The sequence below is a fragment of the Cydia splendana genome, chromosome 14 (genome assembly GCF_910591565.1).
Source record: "Cydia splendana chromosome 14, ilCydSple1.2, whole genome shotgun sequence".
NCBI classification, from domain to species: Eukaryota; Metazoa; Arthropoda; class Insecta; order Lepidoptera; family Tortricidae; genus Cydia; species Cydia splendana.
Window position 1 is genome coordinate 18,554,964 of NC_085973.1, and position 21,812 is coordinate 18,576,775.

At 37.8% G+C, this 21,812-nt stretch overlaps 2 protein-coding genes across 2 annotated transcripts; one reads left to right on the top strand and one right to left on the bottom strand.

Annotated features, from left to right (window-relative positions):
* Positions 1 to 1,068: 1,068 nt before the first annotated feature.
* Positions 1,069 to 9,354, bottom strand: LOC134796710 (uncharacterized). Its single transcript, XM_063768887.1, has 8 exons — positions 9,138 to 9,354; positions 6,836 to 7,046; positions 6,383 to 6,745; positions 5,994 to 6,179; positions 5,630 to 5,751; positions 4,852 to 5,013; positions 1,783 to 1,953; positions 1,069 to 1,367 (listed from the first exon to the last, which is right to left on the bottom strand). Exons 1-8 carry the CDS (start codon positions 9,345 to 9,347, stop codon positions 1,077 to 1,079), a joined length of 1,716 nt encoding a protein of 571 aa, XP_063624957.1. The 5' UTR covers positions 9,348 to 9,354; the 3' UTR covers positions 1,069 to 1,076.
* Positions 9,355 to 12,896: 3,542 nt separating this feature from the next.
* On the top strand, positions 12,897 to 19,824 carry LOC134796708 (uncharacterized). The gene is made up of 9 exons (XM_063768885.1): positions 12,897 to 13,016; positions 13,962 to 14,185; positions 15,429 to 15,639; positions 16,446 to 16,808; positions 17,318 to 17,503; positions 17,767 to 17,888; positions 18,306 to 18,467; positions 18,683 to 18,853; positions 19,357 to 19,824. Exons 2-9 carry the CDS (start codon positions 13,973 to 13,975, stop codon positions 19,645 to 19,647), a joined length of 1,719 nt encoding a protein of 572 aa, XP_063624955.1. The 5' UTR covers positions 12,897 to 13,016; positions 13,962 to 13,972; the 3' UTR covers positions 19,648 to 19,824.
* The last annotated feature ends 1,988 nt before the right edge of the window (positions 19,825 to 21,812 follow it).

Genomic DNA, 21,812 nt, shown 5'->3' on the forward strand with positions numbered 1-21,812 from the left:
ATAAAAAATAGCGTAACGTATTATATTAGGCCTACTATACAAATACACATTTATCTATTTGTGAGATAATTTTATTGTCATTACGTAATTAATAGTTTTGGTACTAACATTAAGTAAGGTCAATATAATTATAGAATTATCCGCAGATTTGTTTGTATATTATTAAATCCTGTAGTACTTACTTAACTATTTTTTTCATTACTGGTAGGTATACTCTGTAAGGGACTAGTGTTCTTTAGAATAGAATAGAATAGAATAGAATTCTTTATTGCGAAACCATGGTACATTTAGTTGTTACAGTAAAAGGTTGTGAGAACACATGGCACCCTGTTAGGGCATTGCAAATAAATCTTACTTCTAGGTAGTTTATGAACATTAGAACTAAGCCTAATTTTAAAATTAATTGAAACATTTTCTTAACTTATTTCTACTAACAATTAAATAGTTGTACCTCTATTATTATTTACACAGGGGATTAGTATTAGTACCTGGTACTCGTAATTACAAAAAGAAGCTATCTTCCATGAACTCTTGGACGGAATAGTATGCCTTCTCTATTAATAATAATTTTAATTTTGATGTGAATGAATTTAGGTTTTCTATGTTTCTGATATTATTAGGCAGTTTATTGTAGATCTGGATGGCCCTGAAATAAGGGCCTTTTATGTAGATGTCTAAAATTGGTTCCGGAGGGACGAGCTTATTATTTCTACGTGCGCTTTTACAATATTCAAATAATTTTATATTCTTTCTGACAAAAATTGAAATTTCTAGAAATGAAATTTATGTAAGAAGTGGTTTGAAAGTGATACGCTTCGACTCTTGGGAGTTTTACCTACTTTCCAAGTATTTTTTTATTATTATTTTACGATTAGCAATGAAATTGATTTGTGAAATAATGTCCATTCTGTCGCCATGTGGTAAATAAAAGTATCTCCAGATTACATAAATAAGAAACTTGTCACCCCAATTCGTTCAGCGAAAGTTACCTCAAGATATATTACAAATTTATTATTCTGCTCTGATTAAATTTGGCCTGATTGAAAAAAAAAACAAACAAAATAAAATTTTCAAAATCACGTATATTTCTCCTTCAATTCTCTCCTCAATATTTTCCCTGTAGCACTTTTCGGCAAACTATCCACAAACTTAACATCATTAATCCTTTTATATGAAGCTACTCTCTCCTTCACAAAGCCGCAGATGTCTGTAGGAAGGACTTCATGTCCTTTCTTAAGGACGATAAAGGCTTTTGGTTCTTCCCCGTTCGTTTTGTGCGGAACCCCGATGACGGCAGCGTCGGCGACGGATGGGTGGTCCCGTAGGACTGCTTCTAGCTCCGCTGGGGGTACTTGGAAACCTTTAACCTGGAGGAAAGAAATTGATGGGTCGGTGAGGAATTTATCAGTATATTGTTAGATAAAAGCCTCTCAGAGGCGTCTTCAGGCCACTTTGCGTGACTGTGGGTTAGTTAGTACGAGAGAACGATTATTGAAACGATTCCGTTGCCGCCATTGCCGGGTGTCGCGATTGGACCGCTTTTCCTTTCGCTTAAAGGGCATTTTTTAAGATGAATAATGGCAACACGTCACATCGACGTAAGATTTCCTTTTGACCTTAGGAACGACTGGCTCTTTTCTGTTTCCAGAAAATAAATAATGGTTGTGAAAAAAAAATATTACGATTTAGAGCTAAATTGTCATCACATTGTTGATCGCGTATAAGGGCGATTATAATTGCATCGTCATGGTACAATAAACTCACATTGTATTATATTGTTACCTTAATGAGTTCCTTCAATCTGTCAGCAATGGTAACTATTCCTTGCTCGTCGGCAACCGCCAGATCCCCGGTTCTGAACCATCCGTCTTCGGTGAATGACTCGCTATTGGCTTTGTCGTTGTCTTTGTAGCCCTTCATCACTTGAGGACCTCGAACTAGGAGCTCACCTTTCTGCAAGTCCCCGTAATGAATTACTAGGGTTTTTGGGTGGTAGACAGTTACTTTTTATTAAGTATGAACAAGTTTGTTGGTGTATGGACACCAACAAACTTGTTCATGACAGGCAACTGGGAAAAGACATTGATGTAGCCTTTGGTAGTCAACCATCGTCATCTGAGCCAGAGTCAGTAGACGTACAGTGGCGTGCCTTTGCCACAAAGCTGTACGAAATCTCCTCCGAGACGATTGGAAAACCGCCCAAACAACATAAGGACTGGTTCGATAACTCTGACCCTGAAATTATGTGTCTTGTAGAAGAATATAGGCTTGCACTCAAATCTACAACAAATACACAGGTTATAAGGGCTGCTCAACGACTTTTAAAAGCGAAAGTGCGCGAGCAAAAAGATAAATGGTGGAATGAGCAAGCGAATGAATTGCAACACCTTGCTGATACAAATCAAACGGGCAGATTCTTTCAGGGTATTCAAGCGGTTTTCGGCCCGAAATGTAGGAAAATAGCACCTATTTATTCGCGTGACAAGGAAAGACGTCTCACAGACAAGCACGAGGTGCTAGCTCGTTGGGCAGAACACTTTAAAGACGTCTTAAACCCTGTCACCCAAAGCGTTGATTTAGCCTACATACGTACCTTGAAGAACCAGCCTTTATCAGATAACCTTGCTCTACCTCCGGATTACAACGAGTACGTTGCGGCAGTGAGGAAACTTAAAAATAATAAGACACCAGGATCAGACAGCCTTCCCGCAGAGATCTTTAAGTACACCGGACCAAACGTTAACAACAGGTTGTTTGAACTGTTACTGAGGATTTGGGAATCAGAAACTGTTCCTCAAGATTGGAGAGATGCCTCTATTTGTAAACTGTACAAGGGAAAGGGTCAGATTTCTGACTGCGGTTCTTATAGAGGCATCTCCCTTCTATCCACTGCCGGTAAAATCTTAGCGCATATACTTAACACCCGCCTAGGTTGCCTAGCAGAACAGCTCTTGCCGGAGAGCCAGTGCGGTTTTCGACCTTATAGGGGCACTATTGATGCTATATTTGTTCTAAAACAAATCCAAGAAAAAAGCTTAGAACAAAATTGTCCCCTAGATATGTGCTTTGTAGACCTTGAAAAGGCTTTCGACCGCGTGCCGCGCGAGGCTCTCTGGCTTGTTTTGCAAAAAACTGGGTGTCCCGAGAAGTTCGTTAACTTAGTCAAACAGTTTCATGAAAATATGATGGCTACAGTTCGACATGAAAGAGAGTTTTCGGAACATTTTCCAGTCACCAGCGGAGTCAAACAAGGTTGTGTGATGGCTCCAACTCTTTTTGCGTTGTATTTCTCCACAGTGCTTGAGGACTCACTTCTTGCGTGCTCTGGACAAATACAACTTAGCGTTCGTTCTGACAAAAGTGTATTCGACCTGTCTCGATTTAAGTCTAAAACGAAAACCACAAAGCTCTCCGTTCTCGAGATTCTCTATGCCGACGACGTTTGCTTGATGGCCGATAGCATGGAAGCGCTTCAGTCCTACATGGATGCTCTGCAAAGGTCGTGCCTTAGATTTGGCTTAGTAATAAGCATATCCAAGACTCAAGTGCTTAAACAACCAGCTCGTAATTGTGAAGCGGACACTTCCAACCTAACTATAGAAGGGAAACCCCTAACCGAAGTGTCCTCTTTCAAGTATCTTGGGAGCCAGATCAGAAAGGATAACAGACTAGCCTCCGAGATCCCATCTAGGATTGCTAAGGCTGCGTCCACTTTCGGTCGGTTAACGCATCGTGTCTGGGGATCGCATGATCTAAAGCTGCAGACGAAGTTGTCGGTGTACAAAGCCATGGTTCTTCCGATTCTTTTGTATGCTTCGGAAACATGGTGTTTGTACAAAGGCGACATTCGCTTGCTAGACACGTTCCACTTACGTTGTCTACGTTCCATTCTGCGTATAAAATGGCAAGATCGCGTTCCCAACACTGAAGTACTTCGTCGTTGCAAGATGCCTGGCATAGAGGCACTCTTGATGAAGGGTCAGCTAAGATGGTGTGGGCATGTTTGGCGTATGTGTGATTGCAGACTACCGAAAGCCGTTTTCTACTCCCAGCTATCTGCTGGTAAACGGAAGCAGGGTGGGCAGCACCTACGTTACAAGGATGTGCTTAAGCGCCACCTAACTGCCTGCGGTATACCACCTGACAAATGGGAGGAGCTTGCTTCTCAGCGGCCAGAATGGCGTTCTCGCGTTAAGATGAGCGTAAAGAACTTTGAAGACGCTCGTCTCACTGATCTTGATGCGAAACGTCAAATACGTAAATCCCGGCCGAAACCCTCCTATAATTATACTTACAATAATTCTGGTCAACTTTACTGCCCCACCTGCGACAGACTTTTTAAAAGTAAGTTCGGCTTTGCCAGCCATATCAGAGCTCACGCTCGTAATTAGCTAGGGTCGCCGTTGCCGATTACGGCATGGATAACTATATATATATATATATTAAGTATGATCTTGTACAGGTAGTTAAATAATGGATGGACGACTGGTGGACACTGGTGGAAGGTGCAAAAAATTATAAACGTTAGTATTATTAACAACATTCCCAAAATTTTACACAATTTCCCGTGTCCAAAGTTACATTCTTTAGATGTGCTTAAATATTGTTTAGTAAAAGTCAGATCAAGATTCAAGAGACATCTAAGCCCTCTTTATAGTATGTAACTAATGTACCTTTGCTAGCTTTTGTCAGCAATTTAAGAATTATGGGACAAATTTTGAGAAGTTATATATGTGTCAGACTTATTTCAGATGAATGTCAGACGGATGGACAGACAGACATGGCGAATCTATAAGAATTCCATGTTACTTAACTCAGAAACTCTACAAATGTACAATTCTTCAATCTTACCTCGTTTGGGCCCAGACACTGAAGATTCTGATCCACGATCATAAGGTCCGTGTTAGGAAGAGGAAGCCCTACGCAGGAAAAGTTTTCCAGACCCTTAGGGGTCATCGTGACCACGGGTGATGTCTCTGTGAGTCCATAACCTTGTCTGAGATCCATTTTTCTCTGAAAACAAGATAAGATATGAATAACGGCCTCCTAGCCTAGGAGGCCGTGGAGCCGTATAGGATGTGTGTTCATCACAAATATTTGTTCCTGAGTTATGGATGTTTTCTATGTATATAAGTATTTATTTATATCTATGTGTATATTATATTATATCGTCATCTAGTACCCACAACACAAGCCTTATTGAGCTTACTGTGGGACTAGGTCGATCTGTGTAAAAATTGTCCTATAATATTTATTTATTTATTTATATATACAAGGTTATCTGACTTTAATAATTGGACATAAATATTTAAAAGACATCTTATTTGTTAGGTTAGGTGTCTTAAACACAGACACACGTAGAAGAAATAATTGGAGGCAGGTATGAGATAATAACCGATATAAGATTTTGTCATAACCGGTTATTTGCTTCTATAATAATTTCTTTGTCTCTCAATCAATAATAAATCACTGACTACCATCTCGTACAACTTCGCAGCATTTACCTGCTAATGAGATTCTGATTCTGACATTGCTACTGTTACAATTCGATTTTAGTGGAGCCATATAGGAGGCCTTAACCATGAATCAATCTTATCTTTATCTTCGCCTGCCTTGATATAAATTTTACCTTGGCTTTCTCAATGAACCTTTCTGCATCAGAGGCTGCTAGTGGCGCCGCTCCGTTGACGATTATCTCCAGGTTTTGGAATGTCTTTGAAGACCCGGCTGGATGCGAAGTCATCATCAATACTGAAATAAGATAAACACTCAATTTAAGACAACAAAAATGTCAAGGCATTCAAAGGTTTGAATCGTCATCATGATTCTCTACATCTTCACGTTATTATTTAGTCTTCAGAGAATCAACCAGCCTTCCTAAGGTTTACTCTTGTTACCATTTCTGCCATGGCCAGATGGTTTAAGAGTTGGTGATGTCAGCCTTTTTCTCTCATTTATGGCATATTTAAATCTATAAAAGATTATATATTTACTTATAGGAGGAGCTGCAAACAAGATATTCGCCTTGTAGTTTTCCAAAGCCTTAAGAAACACTTGAGGCTCAAACTTAGGCAGAGTCACCAACTTGGTGCCCTGGGAAAGCTTATGGAACATTATCACCTCCGCCCCGTAGATGTGGAAGAATGGAAGTACAGCCATCACAGTGTCCTGATGCGTCGCTGGAAAATAAAAACATAAATTGTATTTTTAAGATGTGGTGTAAATGCCATGATATTAAAATTTACATAAATTAACTCTGAAATTAAACTCTGACCAAAACAGTTCGTAAATAGCAACTTACGATAAATATGCATAATAAAATATTAAAATAAAATTAGCTTTTATAATAGTTACATTTTTATCACCATAATCATACAATTACCTGTTGTATCATTATACGCCCTTGTTAGAGGGTCATTAAGTTGCTCCATATTGGCCACTAAATTGGCATTCGTCAGCTCTACTCCTTTAGGTACTCCCGTAGTACCACTAGAATATGGCAGAAAACATACGTCTTTAGCTGTCCTTTTCACTCCTTTCAAGCATGATAAATCCGCATGGACATCTTCACTTAGGTCATTGAAAACTATAGTGTAATCTGGCGTTGCAGTACTGTCAGTCTTTACTACAATGATAGGTAAATCTAATTTGGCCATTTTTAAAGCATTCTTCACTACGTCTACTGTTTCCGCTAATGTGACTATGATTTTGGCGCCGGAAAGTAGCAGTTGTCGCTGGACTTCATCTGAAAAAATATTACAACTTTTAAATTTTATGGCAGCCATATTGAATTCATAGTCCATCAAGTCCGATTAACGACGTAAACTAAACTTACGGGCTGTATAAATAGGGTTGATACTGGTAATGACAGCACCAGCGCCCAGTATTCCCAAGGCCACGAGGGGATAGTCAGGCACGTTGGGCAGCATGACGGCCACGGCGTCACCGTCGCGCACGCGCAGCTTGCCGCGCAGGTTCGCCGCGAAGGTGGAAGATAGCTTGAAGCCCTGTGAGTACGTGTAGTCTCGCCCTGTAGAGCCGCACACCTGGAAATAATTATCACGGTCGTTGTTCAGACTTCAACCACCTTAAAGCGAGACATATCTCCTGAGCTAGCCGTTTGCCCAGTTTAAGCTTGTCGTTTCCTAGCTCGGAAACGACTAAAGTGTTTGCTAATCCCATAACGTGTTGTTACGGAAACTATCAGCTTATGGTTTTTAGGTTTTTTTTTCGTCTTGGTTACGTTCTTATCTTACCAATAGATCTTTTTATGTAGTTGTCAATGGTTTCGACTCTAATCTAAAATCTATAACATCGGGAGTCCCCCAAGGCTCACATCTAGCACCTTTTCTTTTCAACATATTTATAAACGACATCGCACAATTTTATTTATAATAAACGCGACACCATTCCTATTTGCAGACGATCTCAAATTCATCAAAGTTGTAAATTCAACACAAGACACTGTATTGCTTCAAGAAGATATCAATAGACTGGTCAATTGGTGCACTGTCAATGGCATGAATTTGAATAGTAATAAATGCTATCATCTCAAATTTACGCGTAATATTAACATTCGGCAATCATCTTATTACATAGACGACGAAATAATAGAGGAAGTCACCCACGTTAAAGATCTTGGTGTAATATTTGACCAAAAGCTCTCGTTTATCCCTCATGTAGATGCCATTACAAAAAAAGCTTCTAAAATGCTGGGTTTCGTGATTCGAAATAGTAAGACCTTCCGTAAGATCACAACTAAGAAACTTTTATATTATACCTTAGTACGAAGCATTTTAGAATACTGTAGCGTAGTTTGGCGACCACACTTTGCGACCCATAACTTGAGAATGGAAAGGATACAAAAACGCTTTGTATGGCATTTAGCAAGAACAACCGGGATGGCAAAGAAAATTAGGTCCTACCAGAAACGCTTAAAACACTTTAAATTACCATCGTTATCTCAACGCCAAGATAGTTTAGACCTATCATTTTTATACAAGCTATTGAGAAATCAAATGGATTGCCCCCAACTATTAGAGAAAATTCATTTCAGAGCTCCGCATAGATATCCACGCACTCCAATAAAACCCCTAAACACTCCTTTTCGTAAAACTATTCTCGGTAAAAACTCCCCTATTCCCCGCCTAAGTAGATTATTTACTTCGACTCTTTGAGTAAATTCCGGACTAACACCCAAGAATCACTGTATGTTATCGTGATATTTTGCTTTTTTCTGCATTCTTCCTCTTAATTTCTGTACTACTATATATTAGTATAATTAAATAACATGTAAGATCATATAAATACCTATCACTCAACACATAAGTTGGCAAGGAACTTGCGTGGTGACTCTCTGGTGGAGAGTAGCTGAATTCTTGGACTAAAACCTAATTTTAAAATATCTACACATTTGATTTATAAATCAGCTCCACCCAGCCAAGCATTCAGCCGCTTTGTGGCCAACCACAGCATCTTCTCGATCACCATCCACCTCGATGGAACCGTAGAATTACAACGTATTTCCGTTTCCCATTTTATTTAGTTTCTTAATTTTATTAATTTAATTTTAAGTCTACACATGTGGTGTGTACCTATAATTAGCTGTGCATTAAACTTAAGACACCTATCGAATGTACCTATACCCAACAATGTATCATTGTAACCGCTGTTGGCAGACCTATTAATAAAATAAAAAATAAAATTATTGAGATGTTAAAGAAGACCTAGGATCTATACACCGCCTATTGATCACCTCTGCTTGATTTTCTGTATTACTGCATTGGTTTCTTTTTTGAGGTGTGCAATAAAAAGTGTTTGTATTGTATCTATCGGTAGTAGTAGTATACAAGCACTTTCATTGTTTCTGTCTTCATACTCCACTTATAGAAGGTTGGTAGACTCGGTAGAGCAGAAGAAGCCAAGCTCTTCCTTTCAGACATGTGCCTGAGCGAGTACATATTTAAATACAATAACCGTTCTTGCCCTATAACGGTCTTCCTAACCAAAAATTGTATGTGTTGCTATTCCCCACATCGACCTTAGTGACTTCTTCTTTAGACTATACAGAACGGGCATTATACATATATGCTATTTCTATTTTTTCACTGTCGTTTTGAAGACGTGGCCATACTCACCGCCATTGTTTTTTCCGACCATTTCTCCAAATTCTGCCACAAATACTCATATACAGTAACATTTGGCACTTCTATGGGTTTCAAAGGCGACTTTATAATGCGTTCCTGTGTCCACGGGCTTCCGCTGAGTTTTCTCGAACTTATGCCGGAGGGAAAAATTTTAGTTGCGGTAAGAGTCCGATTTGCCATGAGGAAAGATTTCGACCCCATGGTTGATGTAGAGTTCGAAATTGATTATCTGGAAGGAGTTTCAAGTTAAAACAAACTTTCATAGATAGGGAAAATTACATGCTGTAGGAGGTTTTAGTTACTTGTCATGGTACAGAATTTACTTGCATGTTACCCCATTCCGATTATAATTTCTTTAAGTTTTGATTTTTTCGATTATCATAAATTTGTTTCGTAAGTCCCTACTCTAAGAAGCTGGCAGTAAGAAGTTTTTTACAAACTTTTAAACCGACTTCCAAATCTCAAAAGGAGGAGGTTATCAATTCGGTTGTATGTTTTTTTATGTTTGTTACTCCATATCTCCGTCATTACTGCACCGATTTTGAAAATTCTTTTTTTGTTTGTATGTATATACATACAGATAGGTCCCGTTTTTGTCAAAACCCAGATTTGATGATGGGATCCATGAGGAATTGCAGGAACTCCTCAAATCTTAAAGGCATACATATAGTGATTTTTTGTTTTTATTTACAACTCAAGCATATACATTCAATAAAGTAACATTTGATGAAGTGGAACTGGTGATGATGATCAGAACGGGACTCTTTAACGATGCATAGTTCCCGTTTGGCGATTTGTCCTCTTCGTTATGTTTGTTAAGCAAGTTAAGTTTTTAAGCCACATTTTTGTCAAGCTCGAGTTCTGATGATGGGATCCATGAGGGAACTCCTCAAATCTTAAAGGCATGCATATAGAGTTTTTTGTATTTTCATCAGAAAATCAAGCGTTTTCGTTAAAAACTGTCGCATTTGATGAAGTGGAACTGCTGATGATGATCAGAACAGAACTCTTCAACGACGCATAGTACACGTTTGGCGATTCCGATTTGGATTTGGACTGGGATTGGGGATGGGACCCGGATCCGGACCCAGACTAGGGCCCGGACACGGACCCGGACTTGGACTAGGACCCGGACCTAGACTCAAACCCGAACTCGGACCTAGTCCTAGACCTGGACCTGGACTTGGACCAGGACCTAGACCTGGACCTCGACCTGGACCTGGTCCTGGACCTGGTTTCCACTAAACGTGTTCGAGTCCGGGTCCGAGTTCGGGTCCGGGTCTGGACTCGAACCCAGAACAACGGACCTTGACCCGGTTCGGTTGAGAAGTCGGTTTTTTTCTATTAAAGATTATTACTTATTTTTTTTACTTATGCTTATTGCAAAGATTCTGCTTATAGTGGTTATATACTCGTTTTTCATTTATTTTCATTTCATTTATTATAGGTACCTACCGTAATATATGCCTATTTTGCTTCCCAGTTGTTGTGCTTCAAGAGTTTTAATATATGGAAACTATAATATATTATCACAGCCTCATATTTTAAAGGCCTGTGCACACCGGCTTGCGTGTGCGTGACGTGCACGTGTGCGGGCACTAAAATGTTGGAGCTGCACACGCACACGTCACGCAAGCGGTGTGCCGTCTCTCATAAGGATCTGTATACTACAACGCCACACGCGCATGTGCACGTCACGCACACGCAGCCGGTAGTGTGCACAGGCCTTTAGTGTTACAACATGATAGTAGTGGGTCATTACCCACTGGTCTATTTTAAATCTCTGCATAGGCTACTTTTAAAAATTATTAAAATTATTACTATTTTGGAGCACATTTTTTATCAAAGCAGGCATATTTTAAGGTAGGTACCTACAGTCCGTTAACTCTCAGAATGACCTTCGTTTTTCGGGTAAAATCGGACGTACCTAATCGCGAAATAGAAAATGACAGGGTCTTACTGATTTAGTTGCAATCCAACATCCAAAGAGTGCAGTTTTTTCTTTTCTCTTGTCTTTTCAGCCTTAAACTATAATAGAGAGTTAATACCACCATAACTAGTAGGTAAATATATAATTTCATACATAAAAATGTATAATTTTACCATATGAATTGAAATATGTGACTGGTATTATCAAGTATTAGGTATCAACTCTATATAATTTCCGCCAGAAGTAGTAAATGACGGTGTGACGTTCTGTTTTCAAATTACCTCCGGACGAATTTCAAATTCTGATTCTATTTTATTTAGATTATGACAAAAAGTCATATCGCAATATAGTCATCCACCGAATATTAAGCATGATGTCATTAAATTAGGGCTTATTTTACATTGACACAATAGGTACCTATCCTTAACTTTTTGCAGTAAGTTTAAAACTTTTTGTGAGTTAATAAGAAAGCAGAACAGTACGTCTACCATCAGTTTTAACATTGACATAACGCTCACGTCTACGTAATTTACTTTCTGTACATCTCGCTTGCACTAATATGCGAGTACGAGCGAGATGCATAGAAAGTAACTTACGTAGACGTGAGCGTATATGTCAATGTCAAAACTGATGGTAGACGTATAGCAGTATCAACTTCGCGTGTTACCGCCGATACCTACCCGATGTATCTTTCTAAAATCCAAAGGTCATTCTGAGAGTTAGAAGGACTGTACTTAATAAAAAAAAAAAAAAAAGAAAATAGCCACAACCGAATACAGAACCTCCACCTTCTATGAAATTGAAGTCGGTTAAAAATGCGGCATTTCTCGACAACCAAAGAGGTTTATTTATTTGCTGTATGATTATGTGAGTAATGAGTAAGTATATAATTTATGTGTGTTATAAAATGTAGATACGTAAGTAGATAATGCTTTAAGTTTATCTTTTAGTATCTCATGTATAAAAACCGAATCGAAATCGGTCTATCCGTTATAAGATTAACATATTAACTCGGTAATTGTATAAAATATACAAATACGTAAACTCCACTTTACTATTTTTAATTCTAAATGCTTTATAAATACCTAGTAGGTATATTTACCTTCTGAATATTCAATTAGAAAATTATAATCACAGTTATTTTGCACCAATATTTGTAACCAATAACCATAATTTGTACCAATAGTTGAAAATTATAATCACAGTAATTTTGCACCAATATTTGTGAACATAAACACTTCAACTTTTGTACCAGCACGTCTGTCCTCTACGCCAGTTGATAACGTACTAAACATTTTGTATTTAATTTCGTTTGTTATCAAACCAGCGGCCCTAAAGGATGGGTTTATCCACGTGACAAAATATCTGTCACTTTTTAACAGAGCGCGACTGATAGTGACGGATACCGTTTTATTACGCTGTCACGTAAACAAGAACGACCATCATATCCGTAGGTACTGAGCGGACACCAAATTTTAAAAATCGGTTATTGATTCCGGTCTCGCCTTTACACAACTTGGCTCTACTAACCCATGTACGATTAGGCGATTAAAATGACATGCAAGGTCATTGAGGACTATACATTATACATAACATACGCCACAATACGACCTCAATGTCAATGATCCAATACAAACAAACTGTGGTGTTGTTAATTGTTTACTAGTATTACCGTACATATGCCAATACACGCCAGACATCATTACACACAGTTCCTATGAATCTTGGGATCAAGTTAAGCTTGCTACGTGCTCATAGTTGATATCTTTATGTGAATAAACACGTATAACAAATAAACACAACGTAATATCAGTGTTTGCCGGGCCGGCGTGCGGGCAATACGTATTTAAAGTAGGATAGTGTAAGATCATACAATGTTGTTATAAAAAACTTGGTGGCAAAGTGATAAAAAGTATCATATTAACGTGATTATAACAGGCGTAAGTATTTAAAAGGCAGGAAAGTACCTAAACTTGTATTCCCTAGACGCTAATAGTGGCCAGATAACTGGTGATAGGTAAGGATTTCTTCCAGTATTCCTAAAAAGTTAAATAAGTAACTGATATTTTTAAAATGTACATCTAAGGAAAATAATACGAGCATTTCTTTAGTATATGGTTGAGATCACCCAAATATGTATATACATTTATGTTGTTGTTATTATTTGTTTTGAAGTTATCTTCTATGATGTTTTTGAGTGGTATTTATCAAATAACTTTCAATTTAACTTTGAAAAATGGCGATGTTTTTAGAATTTGGCATGTTTTCCGAAAGATTGCATTGTTATTTCAGTGTTAATCAAGTTAATAAAAGAAGATAAAGAAATGAGCAACATTAAGAGACATTTGTCATTGATGCCTTACAAACATTTTAAAGTTTTCAAACAAACAATTTAACTTTGACACTCCAACCGTTCAGATACAAATATGGTTTTAATTTCTATATAAATTCACTAGCTATAAGTTCTTAAAACGAATATTTCTCATGTAAAGAGCCTTAGATCTAATGTATTATAAATTATATTAAGTTACTTGACGAAGATAATAAGATGTATAATTAACATTATCAAAGTCGTTAAAATATCTCAGTGACTATGTCACGTTTATGTGCTATGAACACACAAAGTAAACCAAGATTTTCACTATGTGGGGTACAAATATAGGCACATTGATCATCTCATGATATTTTCGAGTTTCCTTATACATCAAAATTCTAAAACATCTTCAACCAATGAATATACCTATTTCTTGGTTCAAATCCGTTTTTTTTTTCTTTTCAAGATCTGTGCAATGTTTTAAATAATCTTCAATGCATGCTCTTCTTGTTATATCTTGTAATTCATTTTAAAATTTTAGCTATTTAATTACCTACTTACATCGTTTCAGCGGTCACAAAAATGGCGTCGAAGTCATTATTCGCTGCAAATCGAACTGTAGCGCTAACAAAAAAGAGTCTGAAATGCCTTAGCAGCGTGCGGAAGTTTTCTGAAACACCTTGGACTCAAGAAGGAATTATAAAATCGCCTTTCAAAGACATTGAAGTGCCGACGTGTACGTTGTATGAGTACGTGTGGCAGAATTTGGAGAAATGGCCGGATCGGACTATGGCGGCAAGTATTTCTTATATTTCCCTGTTAGTTAATTAGTTAGTTTTGCTGGGCATTTTCCGCAAATCGACCACCATTGCGTCCATTTTGCGTGAAAAGCGTGGTCCTAGAGGTCCTTCACGAGACCTAGCAATGTCTTCGGGTTCCTAACTACCTGCTTTAGTGTTCACGGAGTCCCTAGGTATTTGTTTCTGTATACTTTTACCTGCTTACAGTCTAGGATAATAATTATGTTTTGTTGTTTTCTCTTCTTCCATGCACGCTTTGCACTGCACATGGGGCTATTTGTTTTACCCATATTATGGTCATCTAGAGAGAATTTTCGCTTTCTGGATGATGTAAGGCTGCAAGCCAATATCAAATTGTGTCGAGTATTTGAAGTAGCGTATTTTAACAAGATTCTTAGGTGACATTCGGATGTCAACTGCAGCTGCATTACCGTTACCTACGGCATTACTTTTGAAGTCACCGCTGTATCTGTCGATTCCCATAATAAAATGAGTGAGGTTCGCCGCCACATTACTGCCGATTATGACGTTTATTCCATCACTTATTTTATCAGCGACAGCAACAACGACCCCGCAACAGTAATCTAATAAGTAACTGCAGTTGACATCCGAATGTCATCTTAATGATTACGACTAAGGTTAATCTAGTCAACATACCGTAGGCACACATATTTTTAGCTAGCCCGGAAATGAAAACGGGACCTCCAATTAGCATACACACCAAATGTCATAACCACTCTCCACATTCCGACAATTGGCCTATTTTTACCGCATTTTTGTGTTAAGTGTACCTATAATTTATTCAACTCGTCACCTTCCATAAATTACAAAAGTAGAAACGTATTGTTGCGTCATGACCTGCCAGTCAACGCCCAGGGTGGCTAGCCAAGATGACAATCGTTTGCTCCGTAGCGAACGAATAAGCTAATGTCTCTCTACCGCACTAATATGAAAGGGTGATAGAGAGAGGTTACCGTTTCGTTTGCTGATCTTGGTTAGGCCCTCTGAGCCCTGAGTAAAAGCGACATCTATCTTTGGTTTTGTTTGCTTTAATTTTATTATCCACACTCTATGTAAATTGAGCCCTAATGGTGTAAATTACATGCCAATACATTAACAACACACATTTAATTTCCAGGTGTGCGGCGACTTAAGCGGGTCAGAAGCTGCTTAAGAAGATGTGTCTTGCTTTAAGGTGATTGAAGTTTGAATAACGATGGTGATATGGTTATTTCCAGGTGTGCGGCTCTACAGGGCGAGGCTACACGTATTCGCAGGGCTTCAAGCTATCGTCCACTTTCGCGGCGAACCTGCGCGGCAAGCTGCGCGTGCGCGACGGCGACGCCGTGGCTGTCATGCTGCCCAACGTGCCTGACTATCCCGTTGTGGCCTTGGGAATATTGGAAGCTGGCGCTGTCATCACCAGTATCAACCCTATTTACACTGCACGTGAGTTTATTTTCGTTTGCGTTGTTAATCGGAGTTGGTGCACTAAGGATTAAATATGGCTGTCCAATGTGCCAAACTACCCCTTCGTAGCCTTAAAAGCATAGTCTAATAAAACATGGTCTTCTCTTCCCAGAGTGACACAAGCCTACGTCACAATAACATTGCCATTTTATATAGCGCTATCGCATATTATCATATAGCACTGTCGCATGATGACGTAGGCTTGTGTCAGTCACGTGACCACGAAAAGACGGGAAGAGAGTACCAGGCGGAGTATATTATTATTTATTATACCATGCCTTAAAAGTATTGGGCGCTGGTGCAGACGGTGCAGTCTTCACTAATGTCTACCCTATTTACACTCCGCGTGGGTTTATCTTTATTTGCGTCACTATTAACTTGTGCTTGATGCCGTACCTATAGATTCAATGAACGGCCAATTTGTTCGACTACCCCGTTGTCGTCATCACTTCAATCCTATCTCCCGTCTGAGCAACTTTTACTTTTACTATGGCACCAACCCCGAAAGTTGGCGGAAAGGGGGTTTCAGGGTTGGTGCCATAGTAAAAGTTGCCCAGTGTGACCTGCACATTGACGGGTTTGAGTAAATGTTTTTCATTCATTTACATACTGTCTACTACGCGAGAGTTTACTTCGATGCAAGAATGCTTTGATGCAAGGCTAGAAGACTCAAGGATCACTAGCAGAATTCGTCACTGCTTTGTTGTCCTCGCTCCAATCGCTCACCCATCGGTCTCTCGCCACTATAAAGACAGTTTCTAATTAAGCGTTTATTTTCGTTCCAGATGAAGTTCAACGGCAACTCGTGCTGTCAGGCGCAAAAGTAATAGTCACAGTACGAGAGACAGCTGACGTCGTCAAAGCCGCTCTTAAAATGGCAAAATTAGACATTCCCATCATTGTAGTTAGAACTGAAGATACAGAAGTGCCAGTTGGCACAATACGGTTCAAAGAACTAAGCGTTGACATCAATGTTGATCTGTCGCCGTTAAAAGAAGTCAGACGAACTGCTGAAGATGTGTGTTTCTTGCCTTACTCAAGCGGTACAACAGGAGTGCCGAAAGGAGTAGAGTTGACGAATAGGAATTTAGTAGCTAATTGTGAACAAATGAACGAGCCTATTATCAAAACACATAATGCTACAACAGGTAGTTATGTTAGTTACTTCAATATAATCAGTCAGACTTATGTATCCTCTATATGACAATTACCTAAACTGGATGCACAATTCTCTGCTGTGGAAAGTAAACCCTGCGACATACAAATTATTTTACAAAGTTCCAAAATAAAGAGGGCTACTTTTCTCTGCAGGTGACTGTATACCTAAACTTTTAATTCTAGAAGACTTGTTGTAAGCCGTGAAAATCATTAAAATCTCTGATGACGCTAATTTTGCACAAACTTGGCAGTAATTAACAATGTATACCTACATATCCCATAGGACCGCCATACTTGATGCAGAGCTAGATAGAGGATATTATGAAGACTGCAGTGTGATAAATATATGAAGAGAAGTATCAAAGCGTTGTGCTCGGTTGCAACTGGCAATTAACAGAAGTTTTGTAAGCAACTCATTATGAGCATCAAAGATTCATCAAAGAATTGAGGTATTAGTATTCTATTGTCTGATATTTCAAATCATAAAATTTATTTCCAGCGACTCACCAAGACGCCGTGATGGCAGTGCTGCCATTTTTCCACATATACGGCGCAGAGGTGATGATGTTCCACAAGCTATCCCAGGGAATCAAATTGGTGACCTTGCCGAAGTTCCAGCCTCAACTGTTCCTGCGAACCTTGGAAAAGTATAAGACCAATGTTTTGTATGCTGTTCCTCCTATTGGTACGAAAATTTTCAGTGTCTCTGGGTTCTCTCTATTAAATACGAGTTAATTTTCATTTTATTCGAATTTCGTTTTTCTAAACATTAACTATCATCTCATCCCTTGAAATAGTAACTTTCCTGTAAAAGTTTTATTTATTCGAAGATCCAATAGCTGACATAATGTGGCTAATGTGTGTTTAATGTGGCTTTTCTTTTTGGCTGATACTTAATTTGTTATTATTATTCATATGTATTGAGAAAAAAAAACTAATAAATTCCAGTGTTACTCATGGCTTCACATCCAGAAGCAACTCCCAAAACATTCCAATATCTGGAGGTGATCATCAATGGATCTGCTCCCCTAACAACCGCAGATGCTGACAGATTCATCGAAAGAGCCAAGGTAAATTCACCACTTAAATATAGAAACCAATACGCATTCAAATAGGATATCGTCTAAAAATACTGTACTTATTCATATTAATAATCTTATGGCATCTCTATGCATAGGATACTCAGAGTATAGCTTTTTGAGGTCGCTAAAGTTAGGTAAGCAACTCAGGCGTGACGTGAGTCAAAATCTTTAGCTGGTCTACCACACTCACAGAGCGGAGAATCTTTAAAAGCCCATTTGTATGTTACAATTATTATTAATAATTAATTTTAGAGAATTATAATTATAATTATTTTGTGCTGTCACGACTGCTAAATATGAGTTAAAACATTACCAAGACTGCTATGAAAACCTCACAATACTATTCAATATAAGATATGTGAATTCATTTTATATACTCGTACTCTAATATTTTGATCTTTTCAGAGAAAATTTGACTTCAGGCAAGGCTACGGTCTAACAGAAACGTCACCGGTGGTAACTGTAACTCCAAGAGGGAATGACAACTATGGATGTGTTGGTCTTCCTGTCCCAAATACTGAACTTAAGATTGTCGATGAAAATCTAAAAACTCTTGGACCTAATGAGGTAAATTTAATTAATGTATTATCTAAAGATTATTTATAAACTTCTACCACTTCAAGAGACAACTCCAAGATGATGTAGCTAATTAAAAACCAATGACAAGAACAACTACAAGCTCGGTTAACGTAATATATGGACTAATCAACACCAATAAAAACAAAAAAGTTAATTTGGGGAGTTATAACATAATAATTACATGCCATTTAACTTATTTACAGAAAGGAGAACTGTTGATTCGTGGCCCACAAGTCATGAAGGGATATAAAAATAACGAAACAGCAAATAAAGAAGCCTTTACTGACGATGGATGGTTCAGAAGTGGAGATTTGGCCATTGGAGACGAGCACGGCATCATTTCTATAGCTGATAGATTAAAAGAACTTATTAAGGTACTTTTCGATTTAGTGGCGATTTTATGATAATTTAGATTTAAGGCGATACGAAAACACGCATGCAGGTTTCATTACATTGCTGGTTATAGGTATGACTAATTAATTTGATAGAGGATATACTGCAATGTACAATTTCGTACCTTGTCACATTGACACTCAATATGAAAGTCGCTAGGGACCTCGTACTAGTGTCAATGTGACAAGGTACGAAATGGTATTGAAATAATTCCTTGACTGTATCTGTACCGAAACTCGCATACAAGCTCTCACACTATCTTTGATGAGCCTGTATCCCTTCCCTTGATAGTTCTCGCTTGCTTAAGGCTAAATAATACATTACGTGGAAATCTAATTGAATGTGAAAATATGCTCAAAAGGAGGGATGCATGAGAGTTTCTGGTAGTGTTTTTCTCAATAAGCAGCTTATTTTCTAAGACGTTAGGCCCAGTATAATTAAACTTGGTTGAAATATGATGTCTAGTTATTTTATTCATATCCAGGTCAAAGGATTCCAAGTTCCGCCTGCCGAATTAGAAGGTGTCCTTCGCGATCACCCATCAGTAGACGACGCTGCAGTTATCGGGGTTCCTCACGAGACCAACGGTGAAGCACCCAAAGCGTTCATAGTGCTGAAGAAGGGACACAATGTAGCTCCGTCAAATATATGCGATTTTGTGAAGGAGAGAGTGGCTGAATATAAAAGGATAAGTGATGTGATATTTTTGGATGAGTTACCAAAGAACTCCACTGGGAAGATATTAAGGAGGGAGTTAAAGGAGAAATATACGTAAATTTTCAATTATCCACATGAAAATGTGATCCTTGCAGAAGAACCATAATATTTTTTTTAATTTTTAACAAGCAGAAACGTCTGCTAACGATGCTACTAAGCTTAGAATACATTTAAAAGTGGAAAAATTACTGTCTTGGGTGAGACATGAACTCACGGCCTCACGGGCTCTCTTTGCTGGCTATGGATGAGGTCTTGGTGGCTCAGATGGCAGATCGCTGGAGTATCGATCCAGAGGCCGTGAGTTCAAGTCTCACCCAAGACAGTAATTTTTCCACTTTTAAATTTAACCATAGTAATGTGTAGAAAGAATGAGTTGTGTTATTATTAATTGATTTGTTAAATACTAAAGACTTATATCAACCTAACTACTAATAATGTAGGTAATTAATTAGTATAAGATATAATATTGTATTCGTCCAAAAAGACTATGTAAAAATTGTAAAGTACTGTACTTATGTTATGGGTAAGGATAATAAATGTATTTTTGTTTTACAATACAGTATTTTGATTTCATTATCATCATGTCATCTAAAAAGCATCCTGGTGTATCTGTCGGCGGCCGATCGTAAGATCAGGCAGATCGTAATGTTCCTGTGTAATGTTTTGACGATAGTCACATTAACTCAATAGATAGGTAAGGATAGGTTCGTTAGGTTGCTTCAGATGCCCGAAGGGCAAACTGCCCAGAAATAGGAGCCCCGCGTAGCGGGGCTCCGTCGACTCAGGCACGGAGTCAAAGATTTTCACGTTTCACGATATGCCTAGGAATTTCACGATATGCCTGATCTTACGATCGGCCGCCGACATATATACCGTCTGCATCAATAGTATTAGCGAATGAACCAACCCTATAACTTCACTAAATATAGATATATATGATTATATATATCTCTAAAATTCGCGTTATGTAGCAGTCTAATTGTTCTACATTTAATTAATTATAAATTTATTAAATAAATCCGCCATTTGTAGGGGAGCCGGGGGCTTAATGTAACAGGGGTAAGTAGTAACAATCAATTTTGACGGGGAATTAAAAACATTTTTTTTTGCTGAATGACTTTCTTATAACTCGAGAAATAACGTAAACATCGCCATTGCCCCGCCAGACATTGAAGCGAGTGGATGTGCATACGAGCTCTGTTTCGATCAGGTATTGAAAAAAAATGACGGGGTAAGTTGTAACAACTCCCAGTTTATTAAAGTGTCTGGAGTGTAAAAGATGCGTAAACATTTAAAATTATTTTGTAATCGGAATTAGTGCTTAGATTACAAATCCTCATACTCAGAATCATAAAATTATACATATTTTAGACAATACAGGCCTTTTTCCTAAAACTGTTACAACAAGCCCCAATTACGGGGTAAGTTGTAACAACTCCAAGTTTTTCAAAAAGTGTCTGGTGTAAAAGATGCGTAAACATTTAAAATTATTTTGTTATCGGAATTAGAGCTTAGATAAATACTTTACAAACCCTCATACTCAGAATCATAAAATTATACATATTTTAGACAATACAAGCCTTTTTCCTAAAACTGTTATGACAAGCCCTCCGCTCCCCTACATTTTATTTGTATGTTGTGAAATAAAGTTTAAATAAATAAATATTTAATTAATTAAATTAAACATAGCATAAAATATAAGGTATAATACTTGAATTCATCCACTTAGGTATTTTTATGTAGGTATATAATGGTATATATCTATTATATCTTTATCACCCCAAGCGGGGCCACTTTATAATGGGATTAACTGTTATCATCATGTTGAAGTGTATACAACATGTTATCAAGTGCTTATACTATATATTACCTACTTATGTTATCAGTACAAAGTTCATCGCACCTCAAGTTACTTAAATACTTACCATTCTAACCGAATATATACAATTATAAATTAATTACATTATGGTTATTTTCAGTCAATAATTGAGCCTATATACGTTCCACTCCTGCTGAGCAAAGGCATTCACAAAATAAATATAATCATCAGCCGAATTAAGATAATTCATTATTTAGATTAAAAGAAAATAAAATAAAATTCGCATAAAAACGTATAATAAAGTTAAATAAACAACACCAAACTTAATAAGATAACTTATAAAAAAACTCAACTAAAACAGGCATTAGATCACAGACGATATTTTAAAAAGTCATTTTAAATTA

What these genes read in the sequence shown, in the direction of transcription:
- LOC134796710 (XM_063768887.1), bottom strand. Translation starts at nt 9,347, where the DNA reads ATGGGGTCGAAATCTTTCCTCATGGCAAATCGGACTCTTACCGCAACT. An exon ending in GGCGTATAATGATACAACAG is followed by an intron (nt 6,180 to 6,382) that starts GTAATTGTATGA and finishes TTTATTTTCCAG; the next exon opens with CGACGCATCAGGACACTGTG. An exon ending in GTTTGCAGCTCCTCCTATAA is followed by an intron (nt 5,752 to 5,993) that starts GTAAATATATAA and finishes ATCTTATTTCAG; the next exon opens with TATTGATGATGACTTCGCAT.
- LOC134796708 (XM_063768885.1), top strand. Translation starts at nt 13,973, where the DNA reads ATGGCGTCGAAGTCATTATTCGCTGCAAATCGAACTGTAGCGCTAACA. An exon ending in GTATGCTGTTCCTCCTATTG is followed by an intron (nt 17,504 to 17,766) that starts GTACGAAAATTT and finishes AATAAATTCCAG; the next exon opens with TGTTACTCATGGCTTCACAT. An exon ending in GATTAAAAGAACTTATTAAG is followed by an intron (nt 18,854 to 19,356) that starts GTACTTTTCGAT and finishes ATTCATATCCAG; the next exon opens with GTCAAAGGATTCCAAGTTCC.